The sequence below is a fragment of the Taudactylus pleione genome, unplaced genomic scaffold, assembly GCF_031769625.1.
Source record: "Taudactylus pleione unplaced genomic scaffold, aTauple2 ptg000032l, whole genome shotgun sequence".
Classification (NCBI taxonomy): Eukaryota; Metazoa; Chordata; class Amphibia; order Anura; family Myobatrachidae; genus Taudactylus; species Taudactylus pleione.
Window position 1 is genome coordinate 34,068,567 of NW_028284434.1, and position 21,425 is coordinate 34,089,991.

General features: G+C 43.7%; 1 protein-coding gene across 3 annotated transcripts in view; it reads right to left on the reverse strand.

The window, feature by feature from the left end:
• Positions 1-16,155: 16,155 nt before the first annotated feature.
• Positions 16,156-21,425, reverse strand: part of PDPK1 (3-phosphoinositide dependent protein kinase 1) — a 67,580-nt gene continuing 62,310 nt past the window's right edge. For all 3 annotated transcript variants that reach the window (XM_088452014.1, XM_088452016.1, XM_088452015.1), the window contains 2 exons: positions 18,762-18,914; positions 16,156-17,089 (listed from right to left, as the gene is read on the reverse strand). In XM_088452014.1, coding sequence (XP_088308140.1) covers positions 16,976-17,089; positions 18,762-18,914 — 267 coding nt within the window. In that variant the 3' untranslated portion in view covers positions 16,156-16,975. The remainder of the gene's footprint in view (positions 17,090-18,761; positions 18,915-21,425) is intronic.

Sequence of the window (21,425 nt, forward strand, 5' to 3'; positions counted from 1 at the left end):
TGAGGGAGTGGTGGGTTAGGGTTAGGCTGAGGGAGCGGAGGGCTAGGGTTAGGCTGAGGGAGTGGTGGGTTAGGGTTAGGCTGAGGGAGCGGAGGGCTAGGGTTAAGCTGCGGGACATCCGATGGAAATATGCGTCCTGTGCAGTGTTTACACAATGAATTGGGTGTACACACTATAAGATGGTCAGGCAAAATGGTTGTGGATCGGATGATTGTCCAATATATTGTGTATTGTGTACCCACCTTTAGGCTGCGGGAAGGAGGGTTAGGTCGAGTGACGGAAAGTTATGGTTATGCACTAAGGGGAGAGTTAGGGGTAGTATTCTCACCGCCGGATCAAATTACACAGTGTCAGCTGACCTCTGGACCACAAGACACTGCCAGACTAGGTAAGTGATGTCGCTGCACAAACAGGACTGTTTTGTTGTTGACATTTTATCTGGGTCGACATGAAGAATGTCAACATCCTGAGCATGCCAATATTACGACCATCTTGACATTATGAATGTCGACAAAAAACAAATCAGACCCAAATGGAACACGCATCCTATGATTATGCTTCTCCATTCTTAATGAGTGCATATCCTAAACCACAGCAATAAATATCTATTTCAGTAGAATATGACGTTTCTCTTCAAACTATGAGAAAGGTGATAACTCAGAAGCTGCAATAAAGTATATTTAATAATTGAAATATATAGCTGTAGAAGTACCAACAGAAGCCATTATTGCAGAATGTTGTCCATAACTAGTGGAAGAGGAATAATAATTTATTGTATTAGAACTGAGGAAATGAAAGAAGCAGGCCACTATTGGTTTAAACAATTTATTCCACATTTATATCTTTTTCTTTTTTTAAATATTGTGTTGTTTTCAAAATTATCAGAGGTTACAGATAATAAATGATTGTATTATTGGTGGAGAAGTAACATTTATTTTGTATTTTTTTAGATCTCTGGGTGCCCCATATTGGGATCGTTTCTCTTTTGCTTGTTGCACCTTATAATATTTCCCAGTGAGCACCGCCCTTGTTGATGATAAAGAAAGTTATTTTTATTACTATGGTGAAAAGTTATTCTTTCTAGTAGCATAGTGGAATAAAACCTCTTTTTCATAAATTTCCCAATTGTATATTTTTCCTCATAGTCAAGGTGCATACACACACAACGATTTTTTTGAATGATAATCGATAACGATATCGTTTATCGTTCAATCGTTGAAAAAATCGTTCACTTTCTGAGTTAAAACGATGAACGATCATCGTTCATGCGAGTTCACATTTGTAGTTTGTAGTTCAGTCAGACTGACCAACTGAACGATTTTCATTAAGGGAATATGCAAAAATCGTTTGTAGTTCAAAAAAATCGTTCATTACACTTTAAAAAATCTGACAGATAATCTGACAGAAAATCGTTCATAAAATCATTGGTAACAAAATCGTTGTGTGTGTATGCAGCTTTAGTGCAATCTCAGTTATTTATCCCAAAATGTACTTAGCTAGTGCTATCGAGTAGAGGGATAATAAACAGGGGTACTTTAAATATGGTTTAATACGATCCAGCTGGTACACAAAGATCATATTTAGGACATTCTGGATAGCATTTTACATTTCTGTCACAAACAGACTGTTGCTCATCTCACGTTTTGGAGAGGAATAGGTTAGTAAGGGAGAGATGTACTTATCGTCCCGCTATAGCTCTTCCTGCTTCGTCTCTTATCGGGGTGAAGCAGGAAGTAGTAACACCAGAGATCTATTAACATCTCGGCTCCCGGCGTGGGGGAGAGAACATTCCCTCCTGTGGCGATCCCTGCAAGACCCACAGCACATCAGCCTAGTGCTGATCCGCTGTCTTACCTTTCAGCCTGCCCCACTTGCAAACATTGCAATTTCTTGTGCGCGGCTGGACCACAACGAAAGCTGCCGCAGGCTTGTGAACATACCTGCTGGTAATCCTACCATTATCTGTCAATATTATAAGCTACAAAAATGCACTTATTGTTTTTTTTTAATAACATTTGACTGATTTTCCTTCACCAGACAATAGTAGGGCGACAGCAAAATTGTTAGATGTTTGCAGATAATGTAGAGAAAAGTACAGTATCTGCTTTCATACATACCAAGGTTCAATGTAAAGCTGCATACACACGGTACGATCAGTACCACCAACGACCTGAAAGATATCATTCAGTGAAGTCATCCTGCCACATCTCTGAACAGGCAAAGCTGACAATATCGTGCAAGTTGGCCTGCATGTACGGACGATCATAGATATTGTTATCGTTCATGCGGGAACACGCATCGTTGATCGTTCATTGCATAAAAATGAACGATAGGAATGATACAGTCAGGTCCATAAATATTGGGACATTGACAGAATTTTCATATTTTGGCCTCTATTCACCACCACAGTGGCTTTGAAATGAAACAAACAAAATGTGCTTTAACTGCAGACTTTCAGATTTAATTTGAGGGTAAATATGTCCAAATCAGGTGAACGGTGTAGGAATTACAAAGGTTTCTATATGTGCCTCCCACTTTTTAAGGGGCCAAAAGTAATGGGACAAACTAAACAATCTTAAATCTAACTTTCACTTTTTAATACTTTGTTGCAAATCCTTTGCAGGCAATTACAGCCTGAAGTCTGGAACGCATAGACATCACCAGACGCTGGGTTTCATCCCTGGTGATGCTCTGCCAGGCCTCTACTGCAAATGTCTTCAGTTCCTGCTTGTTCTTGGGGCATTTTCCCTTCAGTTTTGTCTTCATCAAGTGAAATGCATGCTCAATCGGATTCAAGTCAGGGGATTGACTTGACCATTGCATAGCATTCCACTTTTTAGCCTTAAAAAACTCCTTGGTTGCTTATGCAGTATGGTACGGGTCATTGTCCATCTGCACTGTGAAGCACTGTCCAATGAGTTCTGAAGCATTTGACTGAATATGAGCATATAATATTGCCCGAAACACTTCAGAATTCATTCTGCTGCTTTTGTCAGCAGTCACATCATCAATAAATACAAGGGAACCAGTTCCATTGGCAGCCATACATGCCGACGCCATGACACTACCACCACCATGCTTCACTGATGAGGTGGTATGTTTTGGATCATGAGCAGTTCCTTTCCTTCTCTTCTCTTCCCATCACTCTGGTACAAGTTGATCTTTGTCTCATCTGTCCATAGGATGTTGTTCCATAACTGTAATGGCTTTTTTAGATGTTGTTTGGCAAACTCTAATCTGGTCTTCCTGTGTTTGTGGCTCACCAATGGTTTGCATCTTGTGGTGAACCCTCTATATTCACTCTTGTGAAGTCTTCTCTTGATTGTTGACTTTGACATATATACATCTACCTCCTGTAGAATGTTCTTGATTTGGCCAACTGTTGTGAAGGGGTTTTCCTTCACCAGGGAAATAATTCTTTTGTCATCCACCACAGTTGTTTTCCGTGGTCTTCCGAGTCTTTTGTTGTTGCTGAGCTCTCAGGTGCATTCTTTCTTTTTAAGAATGTTCCAAACAGTTGATTTGGCCACACCTAATGTTTTTGCTATCCCTGATGGGTTTGTTTTGATTTTTCAGGCTAATGATGGCTTGCTTCACTGATAGTGACAGCTCTTTGGCTCTCATATTGAGAGTTGATAGCAAGCAACTGATTCCAAATGCAAATGTCACACCTAGAATCAACTCCAGACCTTTTACCTGCTTAATTGATAATGAAATAATGAGGGAATAGCTCACACCTGTCCATGAAATAGCTTTTGAGTTGATAGTCCCATTACTTTTGGTCCCTTAAAAAGTGGGAGCCACATATAGAAACTGTTGTAATTCCTACACCGTTCACCCGATTTGGATGTAATTACCCTCAAATTAAATCTGAAAGTCTGCAGTTAAAGCACATCTTATGTGTTTTATTTCAAAACCATAGTGGTGGTGAATAGAGGCCAAAATCTGAAAATTCTGTCAATGTCCCAATATTTATGGACCTGACTGTATATCTTTGAACAATATAATTATCGTTCATAGATATAGTACCGTGTGTACGCACCTTAAGTGTCAAATAGCGTTGGTTATAGTGCATTTGGCACTCACCACCTCTTTTTACATCTCCCAGTATCTTAAATTAATATTTTATGTAACCAACTATAGTTTTTTTTAAGTGCTTGAAACTATTTGAAATTTTATTGCAATGTAGCATCTGGTATTACATTGTTTTAATATAAGCTGCTGTTAGATCCAGGCTTAATCTTGCCGTCTGTGATAGGGAGCATGTGTGTAGAGGCAGTGTGATCTGTGAGGGGGTGCCTGTGTATGGGGGCAGTGTGATCTGTGAGGGGGTGCCTGTGTATGGGGGCAGTGTGATCTGTGAAGGGGGGGGCCTGTGTGTGGGGGCAGTGTGATCTGTGAGGGGGTGCCTGTGCGTGGGGATAGTGTTATCTATGAGGGTGGGGGCCTGTGTGTGGGGGCAGTGTGATCTATGAGGGTGGAGGCCTGTGTGTGGGGGCAGTGTGATCTGTGAGAGAATTGGTATGAAATACCGTCGGCCGCATGGCCGGCGGTTCGATTCCCGTCAGTGGCAGCCCGACAGAAGCAGAGTGCGACGCAGCGGAAGCCCGACAGCGCTGGAAATCACGATTGTGGATAGGTAAGTATCCAGTAACCTAACCTATCCCCCCTAACCCTAACCCTCCTTAGGGGTGCCTAACCCTAACTTCCCTCCCAAGTGCCTAACGCTAATCCCCCCTCTAAGTGCCTAACCCTAACCACCCCCTTCCCCGCTGCCTAAACCTAAGTCCCCCGGGGGGGTGCCTAACCCTAAGTCCCCCCCGGGGGTGCCTAACCCTAACCCTCCCTCCCCCTAGCCTAACCCTCCCGGGGGGATGCCTAACTCTAAGTCCCCCCGCGGCTGTCCGCTCTCAGCGCCCGGCATCACTACGATCGTGATGCCAGGTGCCGGGGAAATGCGGGCGTCTACATATAGACGCCCGGCATTTCACCCTTGCCGGGATAAGACAGTCGGGAAGCCGGCTGCCGGTATTTAGGCAGTCGGCTTCCCGATTGCCTCCCTCTGTGAGGGGGGGGGGGGGCGTGTGTGGGGACAGTGCGATCTGCAGTGTGATCTGTGACGGTGGGCTATGTGTGTGGGCAGTGTAATATGTGAGGGGGGCCTGTGTGTGGAGGCAGTGTGATCTCTGAGGGGGGGCCTGTGTGTGGAGGTAGTGTGATCTGTGAGGGGGGGGCTATGTGTAGAGGCAGTGAGATCTCTGAGGGAGGCTTGTGTGTGGGGGCAGTGTAATTTCTGAGTGGGTCTGTGTGTGTAGGCAGTGTGTTCTGTATGCAGGGGGTCTGTGTGTGGGGGCAGTGTGACAGCAGGAGTCGGTATCAGGCACTCCCACACTCACACACAGCACCCTGGGGTGACAGCATTGCATAGCCTCAAAAGTGCCCCCCACCTAAGGCCAGGATCCAGCTGTCACACTGGTGGGTAACGGGGGAGGATGGCAGGTCACGGTGTGAAGCACATGGGGGGACCACCTGACTCAGGTTTGCCTACCCTCCCAATTTTGGCCGGGAGGCTCCCGATTATCGGGTGCCGCTCCCGACCCCCTGGGAAGACAGGCAAGCCTCCCGCAAGCCGCCATCCCTCCCTACCCCTCCGTAGAGTTACTAGCAAAACCCCCGCAGCGGGGGGACCGGTGACACGATTCGCGCTGAATCACGTCATCGTGGCCCCACCCCCCGCTTTACAATGCCGTTTACTGAATGTCGGCAAGTATGCTATGCATGCTGTCCCACAGATGTCCCTCCGGCTAATTTGAAGAAAGAGGGGTGGGTGCTCTTGTTGTCTCATTGTGTGCACGGTAATTAATGGTGGAACAGAACGATCTCAGAGATCCGTTCCTGCTGTGATCAGGAGCCACCTGAAATAGGTTGCTGACCCTGGTCTAGAAAAAAAAGATCATTCTTCATTTTTCTCCTCAGCAGACTGCCCCCTCAGGTCCCTGCACCCTTATGCAGCTGCCCAAAGCTGTGTCTGCCTGTACTGTTTATGGGCCTGATTCAGCAAGGAACGCAAGTTTATGCATGCACGCGGCCGATGCGAATATATGGTAATCAAAGCATACGCACGGCATCCGCAGTACTTCTTGTCAATCAATATCATAAGGGTCTGCGTACCCTTACCCGATCACACTTGCTAGTTCGCGCATGCGCAGTACAAAAACATCGGCCGAGTGGGTGCGTTCTCTCATTTGCATTCCTTGTTGAATCAGGCCCTATGTTCCATACCGTGTCTGTTCTAACTACATTCCCCGAGTCCCTGGCTCATGCAGCTGGTACTTAGAGGTCTTTTGAGGGGACAATAATGTTCTGTGGCGAGTTGGCAGTTTTGCAGCGGGCCCCTAACATTGTATTCCATGTCCCAGTCCAACACTGACTGTAATGGCGGAGTTTGGGAACCTCTGCCCTACACTGTCAGCCCTGATGTCTCCCTAAATATGTAAACATTTAGAAATAGCATAATTTTGTGAGGAAAATAAAAATACAAATGTAAAACTTATGATTTATGGATGACCATCATCATGTGGTAATGATGATGGGCTTTTATGTGGAGACCTGGAGCTCTAGTCCCGTCCACACCATTGTTATGAGTGCTGCCATCACATATATCGGGAGGCAATCGGGAAGCCGACTGCCTAAATACCGGCAGCCGGCTTCCCGACTGTCTTATCCCGGCAAATAAAATGTAGACGCCCGCATTTCCCCGACGCCGGGAGACCGGCGCCCGGCATCACGATCGTAGTGATGCCGGGCGCCGCGAGCGGACAGCCGTGGGGGGGAAGGCTTAGGTTTAGGGCTTCCGGGGGGGACTTAGGGTTAGGTACCCCCCCGGGAGGGTTAAGGTTAGGCTAGGAGGAGGGTTAGGGTTAGGCACCCCCCCGGGGGACTTAGGTTTAGGCAGCGGGGAAGGGGGTGGTTAGGGTTAGGCACTTAGAGGGGGGATTAGGGTTAGGCACTTAGAGGGGGGATTAGGGTTAGGCATTTGGGGGGGAAGTTTGGGTTAGGCACCCCTAAGGAGGGTTAGGGGGGTTAGGTTAGTGGATACTTACCTATCCACGATCGGGATTTCCAGCGCTGTCGGGCTTCCGCTGCGTCGGACTCTGCTCCTGTCGGGCTGCCGCTAACGGGAATCGAACCGCCATACCAATTCCCATATATCTACGTGGTTTAGAGTTGAGTGGACTGTACTGATGTAGATAAGACTATGGGTAGTAAGGTACTCTAACTGTTAAATTACTTTTAACCACCTTCTTTTGACAGGAGTTCCTCCTGGAAGAGAATTGTCAATGGAGTACCAACATTTAAAAATGGCTACTTAAGGGACACAAGAGGGCTTATGTAATAGTGTGCGAGCTGCCGTCGCTGCGGGAATTAATTCGAGTATTTCTGTATTTTAAAGCGGCTATCATTTAAAAGGCAAAATCAGCTTGGCTTTGCCTGTAAAATGATTTTCTCTTTAAAAATACGGGAGCACTCGCATGAATTTGAGTAGCGACGGCAGCTCGCACCCTATTACATAAGCCCCAAGATCTAGTAAAAATAAAAATTGTTATTTTGTATGTTTTACTTGCATGAAGAGGCACAAATACACATCAGTATGCAAAGAATCATAAAGCATACTTAACTATACAGTTGTAATGACCAAATAGCAATAAAACAGTCACTTGTGGGAACCAGTATAGGGTTTTATCGTCAATGATTTACAGAACAAAGGACACTTCAGAATGAAAGAGGGACCGTTGGGATTTTGATACAATAGGGATATTAGTATAGAACAACACATCCCAGCATGCACTGCCACGGTTTTAGCATATCCTAATGGCTAAACTGTGGCAGGGCATGCTGGAGTGTGCAGTTCCACAGTAGCTGGAGGGCCGCATGTTGAATATCCCTGCAACAGGAGCAAGCATGTTTGCTGCATTTATGAGTAGTTGATGGGAACAAAGGGCCTGATTCAGAGATAGGCATGGTGCCGATTATTCATGCCGTTGAGTGATGTTTTGCTACTGCGCATAGTCCACAAATCCTTACTGCGCACATGTGAACCCAAGTGTCTAATGTCATTCGCAATTGCGTGCAGTATCGCTAACACTTGAGAAGGGGCTTGTGATCCATGGGCATATCATGGTAGAAACTGGGAGGTGACCTGAAGTGATCAGAAAAAGGGGCTGTTTCATGGGAGTGTCACAGACGTGACTGGGAATGCTGCTGTGTCCCCAATCGCAAAGCCACAGCTTCAGAGGTCATATTTAGATGGATATGATGAGAGTAGCTGGAGGCAGGGCCGGCCCGAGCCTAATATTTTTGGTAAGCAAAGATACATTTTGGCACCCCCTGGCGGAATTTGCACACTGAAGGTGCGTGCACCCAACAAAGGAAAGGGGTGTGGTCTCATAGGAAAAGCCATAATCACGTGCGCCAATCATGCTGGGTATATGCCCAGTGCTCTTGGAGCTGCTGGGCATGCTCCCAGTCCCTTTCTCCAGTGAATAGATGCCGCATGTATCAACATATCATCTATTCACCATTTATCTCCCCATCTCAAACACTTTGTCGCCAAAATAGGGATGGTTGGAAGGCATGCTAAAGGAAAGGTCTCAAAAGAAAGGGGCGTGGTCACACAATAGTATTCTCAATTCAAACTACACCACACAATAGCACGATCTTATTCACATTACACTGCACATAGTGTCCGATTCACATTACACCACATAGTCCTTTATTTATGTTCTGACACACAGTAGCAGTGGCGTAAGTACAGTCTCCGCAGACCCCGCGGTGGCTTGGGGACGCGGAGCTTGTGGGGCACTGTGGCTGTTTATTTTAGCAGCCGATGAGAGTCAAACAGACTCTCATCGGCTGCTGCGCCCACTGCCGGAGCTGGGCATCTTCTGGCTCCCGCAGTGGCTGATGGGAGAGCTCTTTTTTGTGTGTGTCTGTCTGGCCTGGGGGGGGCTACTACTACTGGGGGGCATTGCTAGGGGAGGGACTACTACTGGGGGGCATTACTACTACTTGTACTGCTGGGGGGGGACTACTATTGGGGGGCATTGCTGGGAGGGGACTACTGGGGGGCATTGCTGGGGGGGGGACTACTGGGGGGTTACTACTACTGGTACTGGTGGGGGTGACTACTAGGGGCATTACTGGGGGGGTTACTACTACTGGTACTGCTACTAGGGATACTGCTGGGGGGACTACTACTGGGTGCACTGCTGGGGGGGACTACTACTGGGGGCATTGCTGAGGGGGAGAGGACTACTACTGGGGGCATTGCTGAGGGGGAGAGGACTACTACTGGGGGCATTGCTGGGGGGGAGAGGACTACTACTGGGGGCATTGCTGGGGGGGGACGACTACTACTGGGGGAATTATATAACGGGCACTGCATAGGGGGACCACTACTTGGGGCACTGTATAAGACTCCTGACAAAGAGCAGGTAATTTAAAAGTAATTAGAAGCCTTACTGGGGGGTATAAAATGGTGTCAGGGGGCAAATATGTAAGTGGCACTTTGGTAATAGGCATTACAGTGTGCGGCATAATGTGTAAGGGGCATTACGGTGTGTGGTATAATGTGTAAGGGGCATTACTACAAGGAGGAAAAATACTGCAAACTGTCTAGGGGGGTGGGGCACATTTTGAACTTTTGCACTGGGAGCCAAATTGCGTATAAATGGCCCTATAATTATTTTACCAAAATGCCATGGGGGGGGGGCGTCAGAAATATTTTTGGCAGGGGGGAGCAAAATTTATAGTTACGCCACTGCACAGTAGTGCCCCTTTTACACCATGCCAACATTAGTGCCCCTTATACAGAATTCCCACAGTAGTAGTGCCCCTTATACACAATGCCCACAAAATTGCTCCCAGTAGTAATGTCCCTGTAATGATGCCCCCAGTAGTAGTGCCCCTGTAATAATGGCCCCAGTAGCCCCTGTAATAGTGCCCAGAGTAGGCCCTGTAGCAGTACCCCCAGCAGCCTTTGTAGCAGTACCCCAGTAGCCATGCCCCCAGTAGCAGTACCCCCCAGTAGCTCCTGCAGCAGTACCCCCGGTAATAGATCAAAACGCACAAAAAAATAAAATAAAGTTTACTTACCTTAAGCCCCGCTCCTGCTTCCGCCGCTCCTCGTTACTATGTGAGAGACGTCATGACGTCTCTCACATAGTGCCCGTGGGGGAAGCCTAGCCGGAGCTCAGGAGTGAGCTCCAGCTGCCGCTGTGGGGAGCCGGGCGCCCGCTGGTAAAATCTCAGCGGGCGCCCGGGAAATGGACACTCCCTGCGTCGGCCACAGAAAGGAGACGAAGGGGGGTGGGGAGGAAGGAGTGTGGCGGCGGGAGGAGGGATCCTGCAGAAGTTTGGCCGCGCTGGGGATTGAGCGCCCTATGCTGGCTGGCGCCCTACGCATGTGCGTAGTCGGCGTAACGGGCCGGCCGGCCCTGGCTGGAGTAGACCCTAGGATACCGCAAAAGTCATTTGTGCGACCGATGTTGTGTCAATGCTGGTGTGCGTACAATCTCCATCGCACATGCACGGACGCTGAAAGTGGGTGTCTCACCGCTCGTACACTCCATCGCACCACCGAGCACAAAGGGAAGGCTGGGATTAGAATCCGCTTATACCACAATTGCAGGCATATGCAGATGAACGGATATACAGGAAATAATATTACAATTAAACTGGGACATGAAAACACTTAGAAGCTTTCATGTATTGTTTATGCTTAAAAACTTCAACAAAAGCACTTTTTTTTTTTTTTTTTTTTTAAAGGCAATTTTTTATTAAAACACAATAAAAATACACTTCAATAACACTTTTTTTTATGGTAAATTGTTTTGTTCTCTTTATTATCTATTTACAAGTCATTACACATCCTGTGCAATTATGTTCATAGTCGTTACAAAATGATCTTCTCGTCTAAAAGCAGGATTTCTGGTAATGCACAATCACCCTTTTTATAAATCTCCATTATATCCATGCTGAACATCCCAAGTATGTGCTTTTATGAACATGTCACCGTCGCAAAATCACAATGTACTGATAGCCTTTTGTTTCAGAAATGCCGAACAAGATCTATGTACTAAAACACCCTTCGGACCTGGTCTCCTGGGGGTATAACTACTGAAGTGCGGGTTTACAAAAGTGGAGATGTTGTCCATAGCAACCAGTCAGTTTCTACTTATTTATTTAGCACCTTCTGGAAGATATTCGCTAGAATCTGATTGGTTGCTATGGACAACATCTCCACTTTTGTAAACTCGCACTTTAGTAAAATTACCTGCCGGTTACCAAGATGTCCTTCCCTGAGGCAATTACTATAATATAGGTAGAGGTGCATTAACTACAATTTAAGAACAAGGAATTCTGCTTGTGGAAATGCAGGCTGACAGTATGCGGATGTAATGCTGGGTACACACTAGACGGATCGGCGCAATATATCAGGCACATCATCTAGCTCAGTGGGGTAAAACTGAAATTCCTGGGGGTAGTGGACGGACAGCCGGGCATGCAAATGAATCATTCTATAATATAGAATGGTTCATATGCATGCCCGGCTGTGCCGCTAGGAGGCTCTAAGCCGGACGCCCGCTGAGATGTTATTATCAGGTGGCGCCCGGCTCCTTCCCTGCAGCGCCGCGTTAGCTGGAGTTCTCTCCATGCGCACTATGGGATAGACGTCATGACGTCTCTCCCATAGTTCCGAGGAGCAGCCGAGCAGACGTGACGTCGGCGGATGCAGGAGCGGGGATTAAGGTGTTTTTTTTTGTACAAGCGGCACTACAGGGGCATTATATGGGGGCACTACTACAGGGGCATTATATGGGGCACTACTACAGGGACACTATATGGGGGCACTACTATACGATTTCCTTCCTTTCAAATCAAGGGGGTAACGTTAGCGTATCTAAATATATTTTGGAGTAAAAGGTAAAAAACTTCCCTGACCCCTGGTAGAACTCATACCCATTATGTAATTGATTATGCGCGTTCCCACACGTCGTCAACGACATCCTCCGTCGGCCCTACATGCAGGCAAGTGTGTATGCACTTACTGATGCCGGGTCCCGTCGCTTAAGATGTTGGGCTAGGTATATATCGCCTAGTGAGGTGGTAGCCAACCCTGGTCCTCAAGAGCTACCAACGGTGCATGTTTTGCAGGTCTCCTCACAGAATCACAAGTGATATAATTAGCTCCACCTGTGAATCTTTTCAAATGTGTTAGTAATGAATACACTAGCTGCTAGGTGGTCTGGAAAACGTGAACTGTTGGTAGCTCACGAGGACCGAGGTTGGCTACCCCTGGCCTAGTGTGTACCCAGCCTAAGAGTAGCTGTCCCTATGCAGGAGTGGATTCTACGGGGGTACCTGGAACCACATGAATGTGCAGCTTGCCCCAACCTGATGATTTCAGAGCATTGTAGTTGGTAGGCGACTTAGGTTTTCTTTAGAGCAACTGAACGCACTTTTGAGTGGGGAAGGCAGTGGGAATTGAACATCTCTTACAACAGACGAGTCACCAGTCCTGGATTTTTAGGAGCAGTCACAGCCCAAGCCACTTCTCCTCAGTAGACATCGCAGTCATTGGCATCTTGTTTTCCGACACCCTACAAAATTGTTATGGAATGGCCTATACCTGCAAAGGTTGCTGTTCTCTTTGGTTAGGTGCAGGTTGCTGTGTATAAGGATTATCTTTGTGTCCATAAACTGTGTACAAAGACCTGGAAGTACATTTTTTGCTCCCTGCTATTGCCATAGTCTCCCCCCCCCCCTCTCTATCCAGCAGTCCCTAATACCAACACCATCTTGTAACCATTGTATAAAAGCAGGCACACACTAAACTGCAAGAACTAGCCAAATTAATGATAAAAACTTGAGCCATATTTAAAACTGAAAAGGATCGTCAAGCCAAATTTGTTCAGTAATATGTGGGGATGTACAGGCTGCTTTAAAAAGGTAAAATCTTTTAAAATACTGAAAGCTCTTCATTAGAAAGTTACATAATATGCCTGAAGTCCTCACGCTCCACTAAATACATCTAGCATGCCATCTGTCTCATACTAAGCAGTGGTGATTGCTCTCCTGGTGCACGCCATCCTGGAATGGAAAGAAGGGACAGAGAACAGAAACCAAAAACTTTATTGGTCTGAATGACTGGATTGTGGTAACAGAAATATTGTATTGAGATTGGTGAAATTAAAATAAAGCAAAATACTTAAGGATTTATGTAATGGCCTGCAAGATGCCGGCGAGCCTGTCCATATTTTTTAAATAATTTAAAAGCAACCTGGTTTTGCCTTTCTTAATTATTAACACTCCTATCTCACCCCTGCCTACATCTCACAGGTTTAATAGTAATTGACTTCAGGAGGTGAAAGGTGTTTATTTATTTATTTATTTTGCTAATTGCGTGAAAGATCAACAAATAATCTCAGGTAAGTTTTGAACAAATAATAAGCATATATATTAATATATGAAGCACAGAGGTAAACTGTACGGTATAAATTGTGATACGTTACTTATTACACTACCTTAGCTTAAATAGTTTTTCAGAAAATAAAAATCCAAAAAAGACAAGGATTACTAGGAGTCCATGTTTTAAGAACCAAAAATAGTTGTTTTTCTTGCTTTGTTTTTATCAGATGGCTATTGTTTTTTTTATTTTCTTAAATGTATTTCAACATACAGCAATAGCCCAGTAATACATTATAAAATAAATTTAATATTTAATTGGCAACTCCCAATGTGATTATAAGTAGTTTTAAGAACCAAAAATAGTTGTTTTTCTTTGTTTTTATCAGATGGCTATTGTTTTTTTCTTTTCTTAAATGTATTTCAACATACAGCAATAGCCCAGTAATACATTATAAAATAAATTTAATATTTAATTGGCAACTCCCAATGTGATTATAAGTAGTAAACCCTCTTTTCACCTCTTTCTAGTCCACACAGAAAGTGTTGAAAATACCATTAAGCAGAGTTTTAGTGAATAATAACCCTTTATTCAAAAAAAAAATCCTCAATCCTTCATTACAAAATAATTACACGTCACCCAGTGAAATATAAAAACATTGTCATGTAGGTGGGCCGCTATGTTATTTTTCAGACATACTCAGGTTTGCTCAATAAATATAGGGCTTATCAATCATTTAGTTTATTAAAACTATTGTTTTTTTTTATTATCCCCCCCCCCCCCCATCGCCAATATATATTCCCTTTAGGACCTGGACCCACACGTGCTTTGTATTTTATTGGCTTCCCAGAAATAAGGAAACAGACAACTTGTACACCTATAACCCTACATGCTTTTTATTACAAGACTAAATCGAGCATATGTGAAAAATTCCTCATTCAGAAACTACATCTAGGGGCACAAATACTTTGAAAGAAGAAAATAAACAAAAAACAAAATCATTAAATTATGAGAAATATGATTAAATCATTGACCAAATAGAAAATTTATATAATAAAGCCAGGAAAAAAAAGTTGTAAAATATAGTTTACAATAATTATTCACATTCATGGCTGTACATCAATACATACAACAACGTGGCCCGGAACATGAATTCAATCCAAATAATTCATATATTAGAATTTAAATAACACAGACTGAACTAGAGGCCAACATTTAGCCAGCAAATAACCTTATACAAGAATAAAAATACAAAAGTGAATATCCTATCATTGCATTATTTGTTTTCATTTTTTTTTCAGTTTTTAAGCTTAGCCTGTACATCACAGTTACAGTCAGCTACAAACCAGAGAAAGAGGGGAAAATACATTTATAACGAACTGCCACCAACCTGAAAATAAAGCCAGCATACTATTATCAAGCTTGTTTTTTTTAATCTAATTTATTTTTTTTAATTCTGTAACTAAATACAGCAGTACTAAACTCTGCTACCAATCAAGGCTTTTTAGCAGACACTATGTTATACTTAAAGTGGTCATTGTGAACGGCTTATCCACCAGTATTAGTATCCACATACGAAATCATTCAAAAACACTCTAGTTTACTAGCTGCGTCACAGAATAAAAAAAAAGAAAATTCTCTTCTGTTTAGGCCACTGTGCAAGTTGCATGTGCGTTCTTTTAAGCAGCATACTAGTCAACGTTACGTGACGTAGTATTACAGAGCAGGATGCTCACTTATCCTAAGTAGTCTGACAGTTACAGCTGTGGATAATGGCAACATTAACCAGCGTTAGGATAATTTCAATAGGCTTCTCCCGCTACAGTGCCACTTTGTTTTCCAAAGTACTTTAGGGACAGCATTTCTTTTCACTTCAAAATACAGCTGTAATTTTTTTTTACTAAAAATCATAAAGAGGGTTTAACTTGAGGCAAATGGCAGAAGCTCATTTGCCAAAATGTCTCCTCACAGCAAGTTAAAGATTATTTGTCCCTTACGCTGTGGATGCAGTTGTTTTGTAAGCGGAACTGAAGCTCATGAGAATGCAGCCAATTAATACGCTAAGTCAGAACTAATGCTTCATGTTAATTAGTCCGGCCTCATGAATATTAGTCACGACGTACCTCAGTGAAGTCACTAGTTCCTAGTTGCAACCTCAAAGAACGGTTCAGCTCACAAAATGGCGGCCACCACTGTGTGCATATGACCAGAGCTCTATCATCATCTTTTTTTTTTTTTCCCCTACAGAAATGTTTGACCAATAAACAGAAGTTATTAATAAACCAATATTTTGGGATATCACAAGTACCGTAAATGCTTTCTGATAATTAATTCTGACTGGCCTATTATCATATTTGTGGCCCTATATAATTATGGTACAAAAAAAAAAAAAGTCACTGAAATAGCAGCAGGCAGATACCATGTAAAAGGCAATGAATGGACACAGCTCTATGCTTACACAGATCTGTGTAAGACAAACTAACTGTAGTCAGTAGAATAGTCTTTTCCATTCCTTAAATTAAAAAACTAAATCCACAAAGTGCTTCGATGTTATCATGTGGATAGGAAAATAACAAACAATAAAACTGTTCTCCATTTGATTAATTCTGGAACTGACAGGAGCTACACTGATATATCAGGATGTATATTGAAAAGAAACATCAAACAAAAAATAACCCCCCCCCCCCCCCCCCAAAAAAAAAAAATGGAATTTCAGGCTGTGAAGATAAAAATTAGGATTTCAGACTGAGGATAAAAACGGGGATGCAGGAGATGTTCTTACCATTTAATATATATATGTAAAATTAGATATTCAGTGCTCAGGCCAACACGCTGTAACAACCCCCCTTCCCTCCCCTACTTCTCAGTATCTTAAGTCTGTGTGACAGGTGAACAGTTCACTTTCTAACAGATATAGAAGTACCATGTATAACCTGCAACAAGAACATTTGGAAGCGTGTGCTTGACCTTACTAGATGCACTATAAACAGAAGAGAAAGACGATGAATAAGTCACGACTGCCATGTTTTAAGTCTTTCAGCACTGTATATAGGCTGTAAAACTTCCTGGCCAGACTAGTTCATAGCCAAGCAGAGAAAGAAAAGTATGCAAAATGGAGGTCCCACAGACTACTGTATATCAGTTTGCCAAAGTGTGCTCGAGTACAATGATCTGTGTTTCTACCGACTGTACGTTAAGCTGGCATAGCAAAGCCTACCCACTAGGTGGCAGAAGATATAGAGCTGGTGTGCACGAAAGCAAAATCACCACAGCAACGATATGCATGTTGTAACTCAACAGAAGCACAGAGAAGAAGCAAGGTAAAACCCTGGAATCCATTAATGTCCATGTTTGCAATGTAGATTTCTGACATGATTTTCCATGGAGATGGCGGCTGGGTGAGCGGAGAAGGGTTTCTCTTCTGTTCTGCTATGTAAAGCTCATCTGTTGAATCAGGGTAATCTAGCAGCATGAGGGAAGCTTGCAAGACGTGGAAGAGACACAATGCTATATGCTGCGGTTTTGGTGATTCTGGTATCTGTGCCGCCATACTTCCTGGATCTTTTTGCACCATTTGTGTGCGTTTCCGCTAGGGTCCATCAAGTAATATGTTCGGTTAGGCTGCAAGGTGAAAACACAGATGTTATACATGTTTTAAGCTGTGGTACATCTGCCCACAGTCCTATACTAAACAAGTCAACACTAGTAGTACAATAATATTAAAGAGGACCTATAACCATTAGAACACGGTCTATTTAATGAAGAAAACACTAACAGAAGCCTTATGCAAGAGACCCGTCCCACCCACCTTGCCCAATAGAGTAACTGGTATGCTAAACTGCCCCCCTCTTGCTGTATATCAGTGCTCTCCGTTCTGAGCGCTAACCTTTGGTGTGTAACTATGGGCCAGTGATGGAGAGACAGAGCTCTGCCCAGTGGCCAATAAGCATATTGGGCGTACTTCATTAGCAGGACTGCATGCTGCAAATTATAATGGTCATGTGCAGAGGTATATACTAGTGCAGTGGTTCCCAAACTTTTTTGAATCACAGCGCCCTAGAGCATCAGTATTGTTTTCACAGCACCCCTAAGCCAAAAGTTTGTTATTGAGAAATTCAGAAAAAATGTAGTAAACTAGTAAATAGAAGTAAATTGTGCTTACCTGCCATTCCTAGGCTCAGTTATGTGGTGGGGACAGGTTTGCGCTTCTGTTTGTCCTCATATATACATTAGATTAACCATAAATAATTTGATTTGGTGCTGCCAAGGCACCCCAGGGTGCCACGGCACACAGTTTGGGAACCACTGTAACTAGCCAATGAAATTACGAAACACACTGTTCATTTACAGCGGGGGAGGCCAAAACGTCGACCACGGACGCGCGAGCGGTCGATCACGGTGGACTTCCAGAAGCAGCCAATAAGAGACAGGCAGATTCTTATTGGCTGCTTTATACAGGGCCGAGGCAATGTGCTTAGCTGCATTGCAGGGAGGCGCCATTGCTGCCTACTCCATTTGCCGGGCACCTGCTGAGAATTTGTTACCAGTGGGTGTCTGGCAGCTCCAGCCTTGCAGCAGCAGCTGGAGGCTGGAGATCACTCCTGAGCTCCCTCTTCCTGCTCCGGCAGTGGGTGAATGGACATGACGTCTCTGTCTCCCATAGTGCTGAGCGCGAGGAGCAGGACGGCGGCGGGCACAGGAGCGGGGATTCAGGTGAGTATACGTGTGCATCTGTGTCTTTATGTATTGGGGGCACTACTACTGGGCCACTGCATAAGGGGCATTACTACTAGGGGCGCTACTACTGGCAGCATTGCATAAGGGGCACTACTACAATGGGCCATGTGTATAAGGGGCACAACTGTGTGTCGGAACGTCAATTAGGGACACTACTATGTGGTGTAATGTGAATCAGGGACACTATGTGCAGTGTAATGTGCGGTGCTACTGTGTGGCGTAATTTGAATTGGGGATACTGTGTGTGATTTCGGCAGGACAAACCACACGCCCCTTGCTGTGAGGTCATGTCCCCTTTTTGCATGCCACACCCCCTTTTTCGGCCTTGGTAGATCACAAAAAGTTTTTCGCTTTATAAGTAGATCACCTAGTCCAAAAGTCTGGCCACCCCTGATTTACAGCATAGGTTTCATAGAACAGCAAAGTACTTGCAGAAATGACATGTGAACATTTGCTACTGGGCACATCTGTCTCATTCATGACGCAAATGTAATATTCTATTACTCTGTCTTCAAAGTACTGACAATAAATAATGTATACGAGTTTTTATACTCACAGTATGAACAAAAAAGGTTTTAAAATTCTTTGCTTCTGGGCGCAGCTCCTGTGACCATGGAATCTCTCCTTTCAGGACCTTATTTACTGGGTCCACGTAGTATAGATGTGGCCCTTCTGTAAGGAGAAGCTGGCGCCGACGCGCAAACAACCCCTGCAAAGAAGCAGACAAACAAAAAATAGCTGTCAATGTATAATGTGCGAAGACAGGAATCCAATATATGTATTTTTATTTATTTAATATATTATGCTAAGTCAGCAGAAATCAGGGCTCCCGGAGATGCTGAAGGACAATGGAATGCAGTATGATGTTCCCACAGTACTTACTATGGAGACCTGTATATGGTAAGGGACTCCACTTAAGTGCCAGCAGAATGTAATCAGTTTATAAGCAGATAGTGCAGCGCTACAGCAATCAATATACAAAAAGGACAACTTGCTCTTCATTTGTCTATACCCATGCAATTGCTAAATGTTTTGCTGCAAAATGGCATGCATATAAATAAGATAAGCCACGTGATAGGATCTTCACAATACAGCCATTTAACATTTTCTGATAGAGGAGAACTCTGGTAGATTGGCAGTAAAGCCAATTTTAATTTAGTGGGACAAGATTATTTAAATGGAATTCAATGCGTGCAGATGGTTTATATAAAAGGAGGTGTTCCCCGCTTCCCAGCCCAAAATATGACCTTGCGTTCTAGATACTTGGGAAGTGGCAGTAAGTGGGAGGTATCCTATCCTGTTAGTGGGACGGCTTAAGCGCAGATTTCGCCCAATTAAAACATTTAAACACACAGAAGTGAAACATGACAAGTCCAGTCCCAACGTCTCCTCATTGTACTATTTTAAAACCTAAATAAGGCCAAACTAAAGGGTATTATAAAGGGAGATAATAAAATGTTGCAGTTAATGAAGGGGGCGGTAGTAAACTGGTTTAAGACAGGACTGTACAGTGACATTTTCACTCTCAAATCATCAAATGATCGGTACTTCCAAAAACAAGTATGTGGACAAGTGGATAATTGTGCATACAGTATTCAAGCCTATTTAAAAGCTCTGCAATCTTACACGTATAACACATTATTTTTTTGCTGGAGGAGGAGGACACTCTTCAAATTAAATTCCATGTGTCTTTCACATGTTACAGAAATGGAGGTGGGAGATGTACTAAGACTTGGAGAAAGATACAGTGGAGACAGATAAAGTATCAACCAATCAGATACTAACTGACATTATTCAAACACAGCCTGCAAAATGACAGTTAGAAGCTGATTGGTTGGTATTTTCTCTCTCTCCAAGGCTTGGTACATCTCCCCCTAAATGATAAATGTAGTATGCTGAAAAATGTTGTGTGAGCAAATCCACAGTGTATACATGTGAGCCATGCATAGCATTTACTTCTCACCTGCCGACATATTTTCCCATCTTAATCAATAAAGCTGGCTCGGCAGTTTCTCTGACATCATACAGGAGGATGGGGAGAGGGAATCACTCTTATGAACAAGTCAACTGCCCCCAAAAGGGAAAACTCACTATAGTTGATAAAAGCAATGAGGGGACCAGAACTGTATATTCCTCAGCCTTGGTTTGTAGTTCTGTATTTCTCGTGGTCTGTTTTGTATATTCCAGCAGTAATCCCTTAGCACCATGCTGTAGTGTCTACTCTCAGGAAGCCAGCGCTTGTATATTCTACAACACCTGGGGGTATATTTTACTAAAGTGCGGGTTTTTAGAAGTGGAGGTGTTGCCCATAGCAACCAGATACTACTTAACATTTATTTACCACCTTCTAGAAGATAATAGCTAGAATCTGATTGGTTGCTATGGGCAACATCTCCACTTCTAAAGACCCGCACTTTAGTATATATACTCCCTGGGATCTCCCAGTTGCATCACTACATTGGTCTACAAGCAGATCTATCTTTCGGTCAGTCACATCAGCCTGCTACACCCACTGCTTCATTCTCTGTACAAATTGAGCGATGTTGGGGTGTTATAAATGTGTATAAAAGTCACAGATGTTATAAAATGTACACTTTTTTATTTTTTTAACAAAACACCATCTGTTATTTATTTCTGACATAACTTTAGGCAAGATAAAAAAAAATAAAATCAGTTCATATGAGGTACTATGAATAGCAAGCTGTCCTGAATAACTGCTTACTTTAATGTTTAAAGAGAAATGTGTTCTCAGGAATCATGAAAATCAATGCCAGCCAAAACCCTGAATTTTTATTTTTACTGTAGTGATAAGGATCAGTGTTGTTAATGGGTATCAACAGCCCACTGTGGAAACCAATGGTAGAGGCTCGCTTCGTAGCATGCGTTGTATGGGGACAGCCAGCTAAATGCAGCTGGAGACTAGTGCTTAAATACAAATTCATATTTTCAGTGAAATGTGTAATTTAGTTTAAAAAAAGAAAACAAGGAGGAACGGCCCCATGTTGTGCTGCTACAAGACAGGCCAGAAATGAAGGAGGGACAGAAAATGAGAAAAGAATGTGGTTTTCATTTTCCCTGCAGCATCCTGAAACCAGTTATAGATTTGGTGATTAATAATGGCATATATAGGCCCAGAAGTGAGGGTAACCCTATTGTAGGGAACAGACGGGATTTACTTGCTTGCTTGTTGTATATATGTATGCATGCAGAATATTTTGTT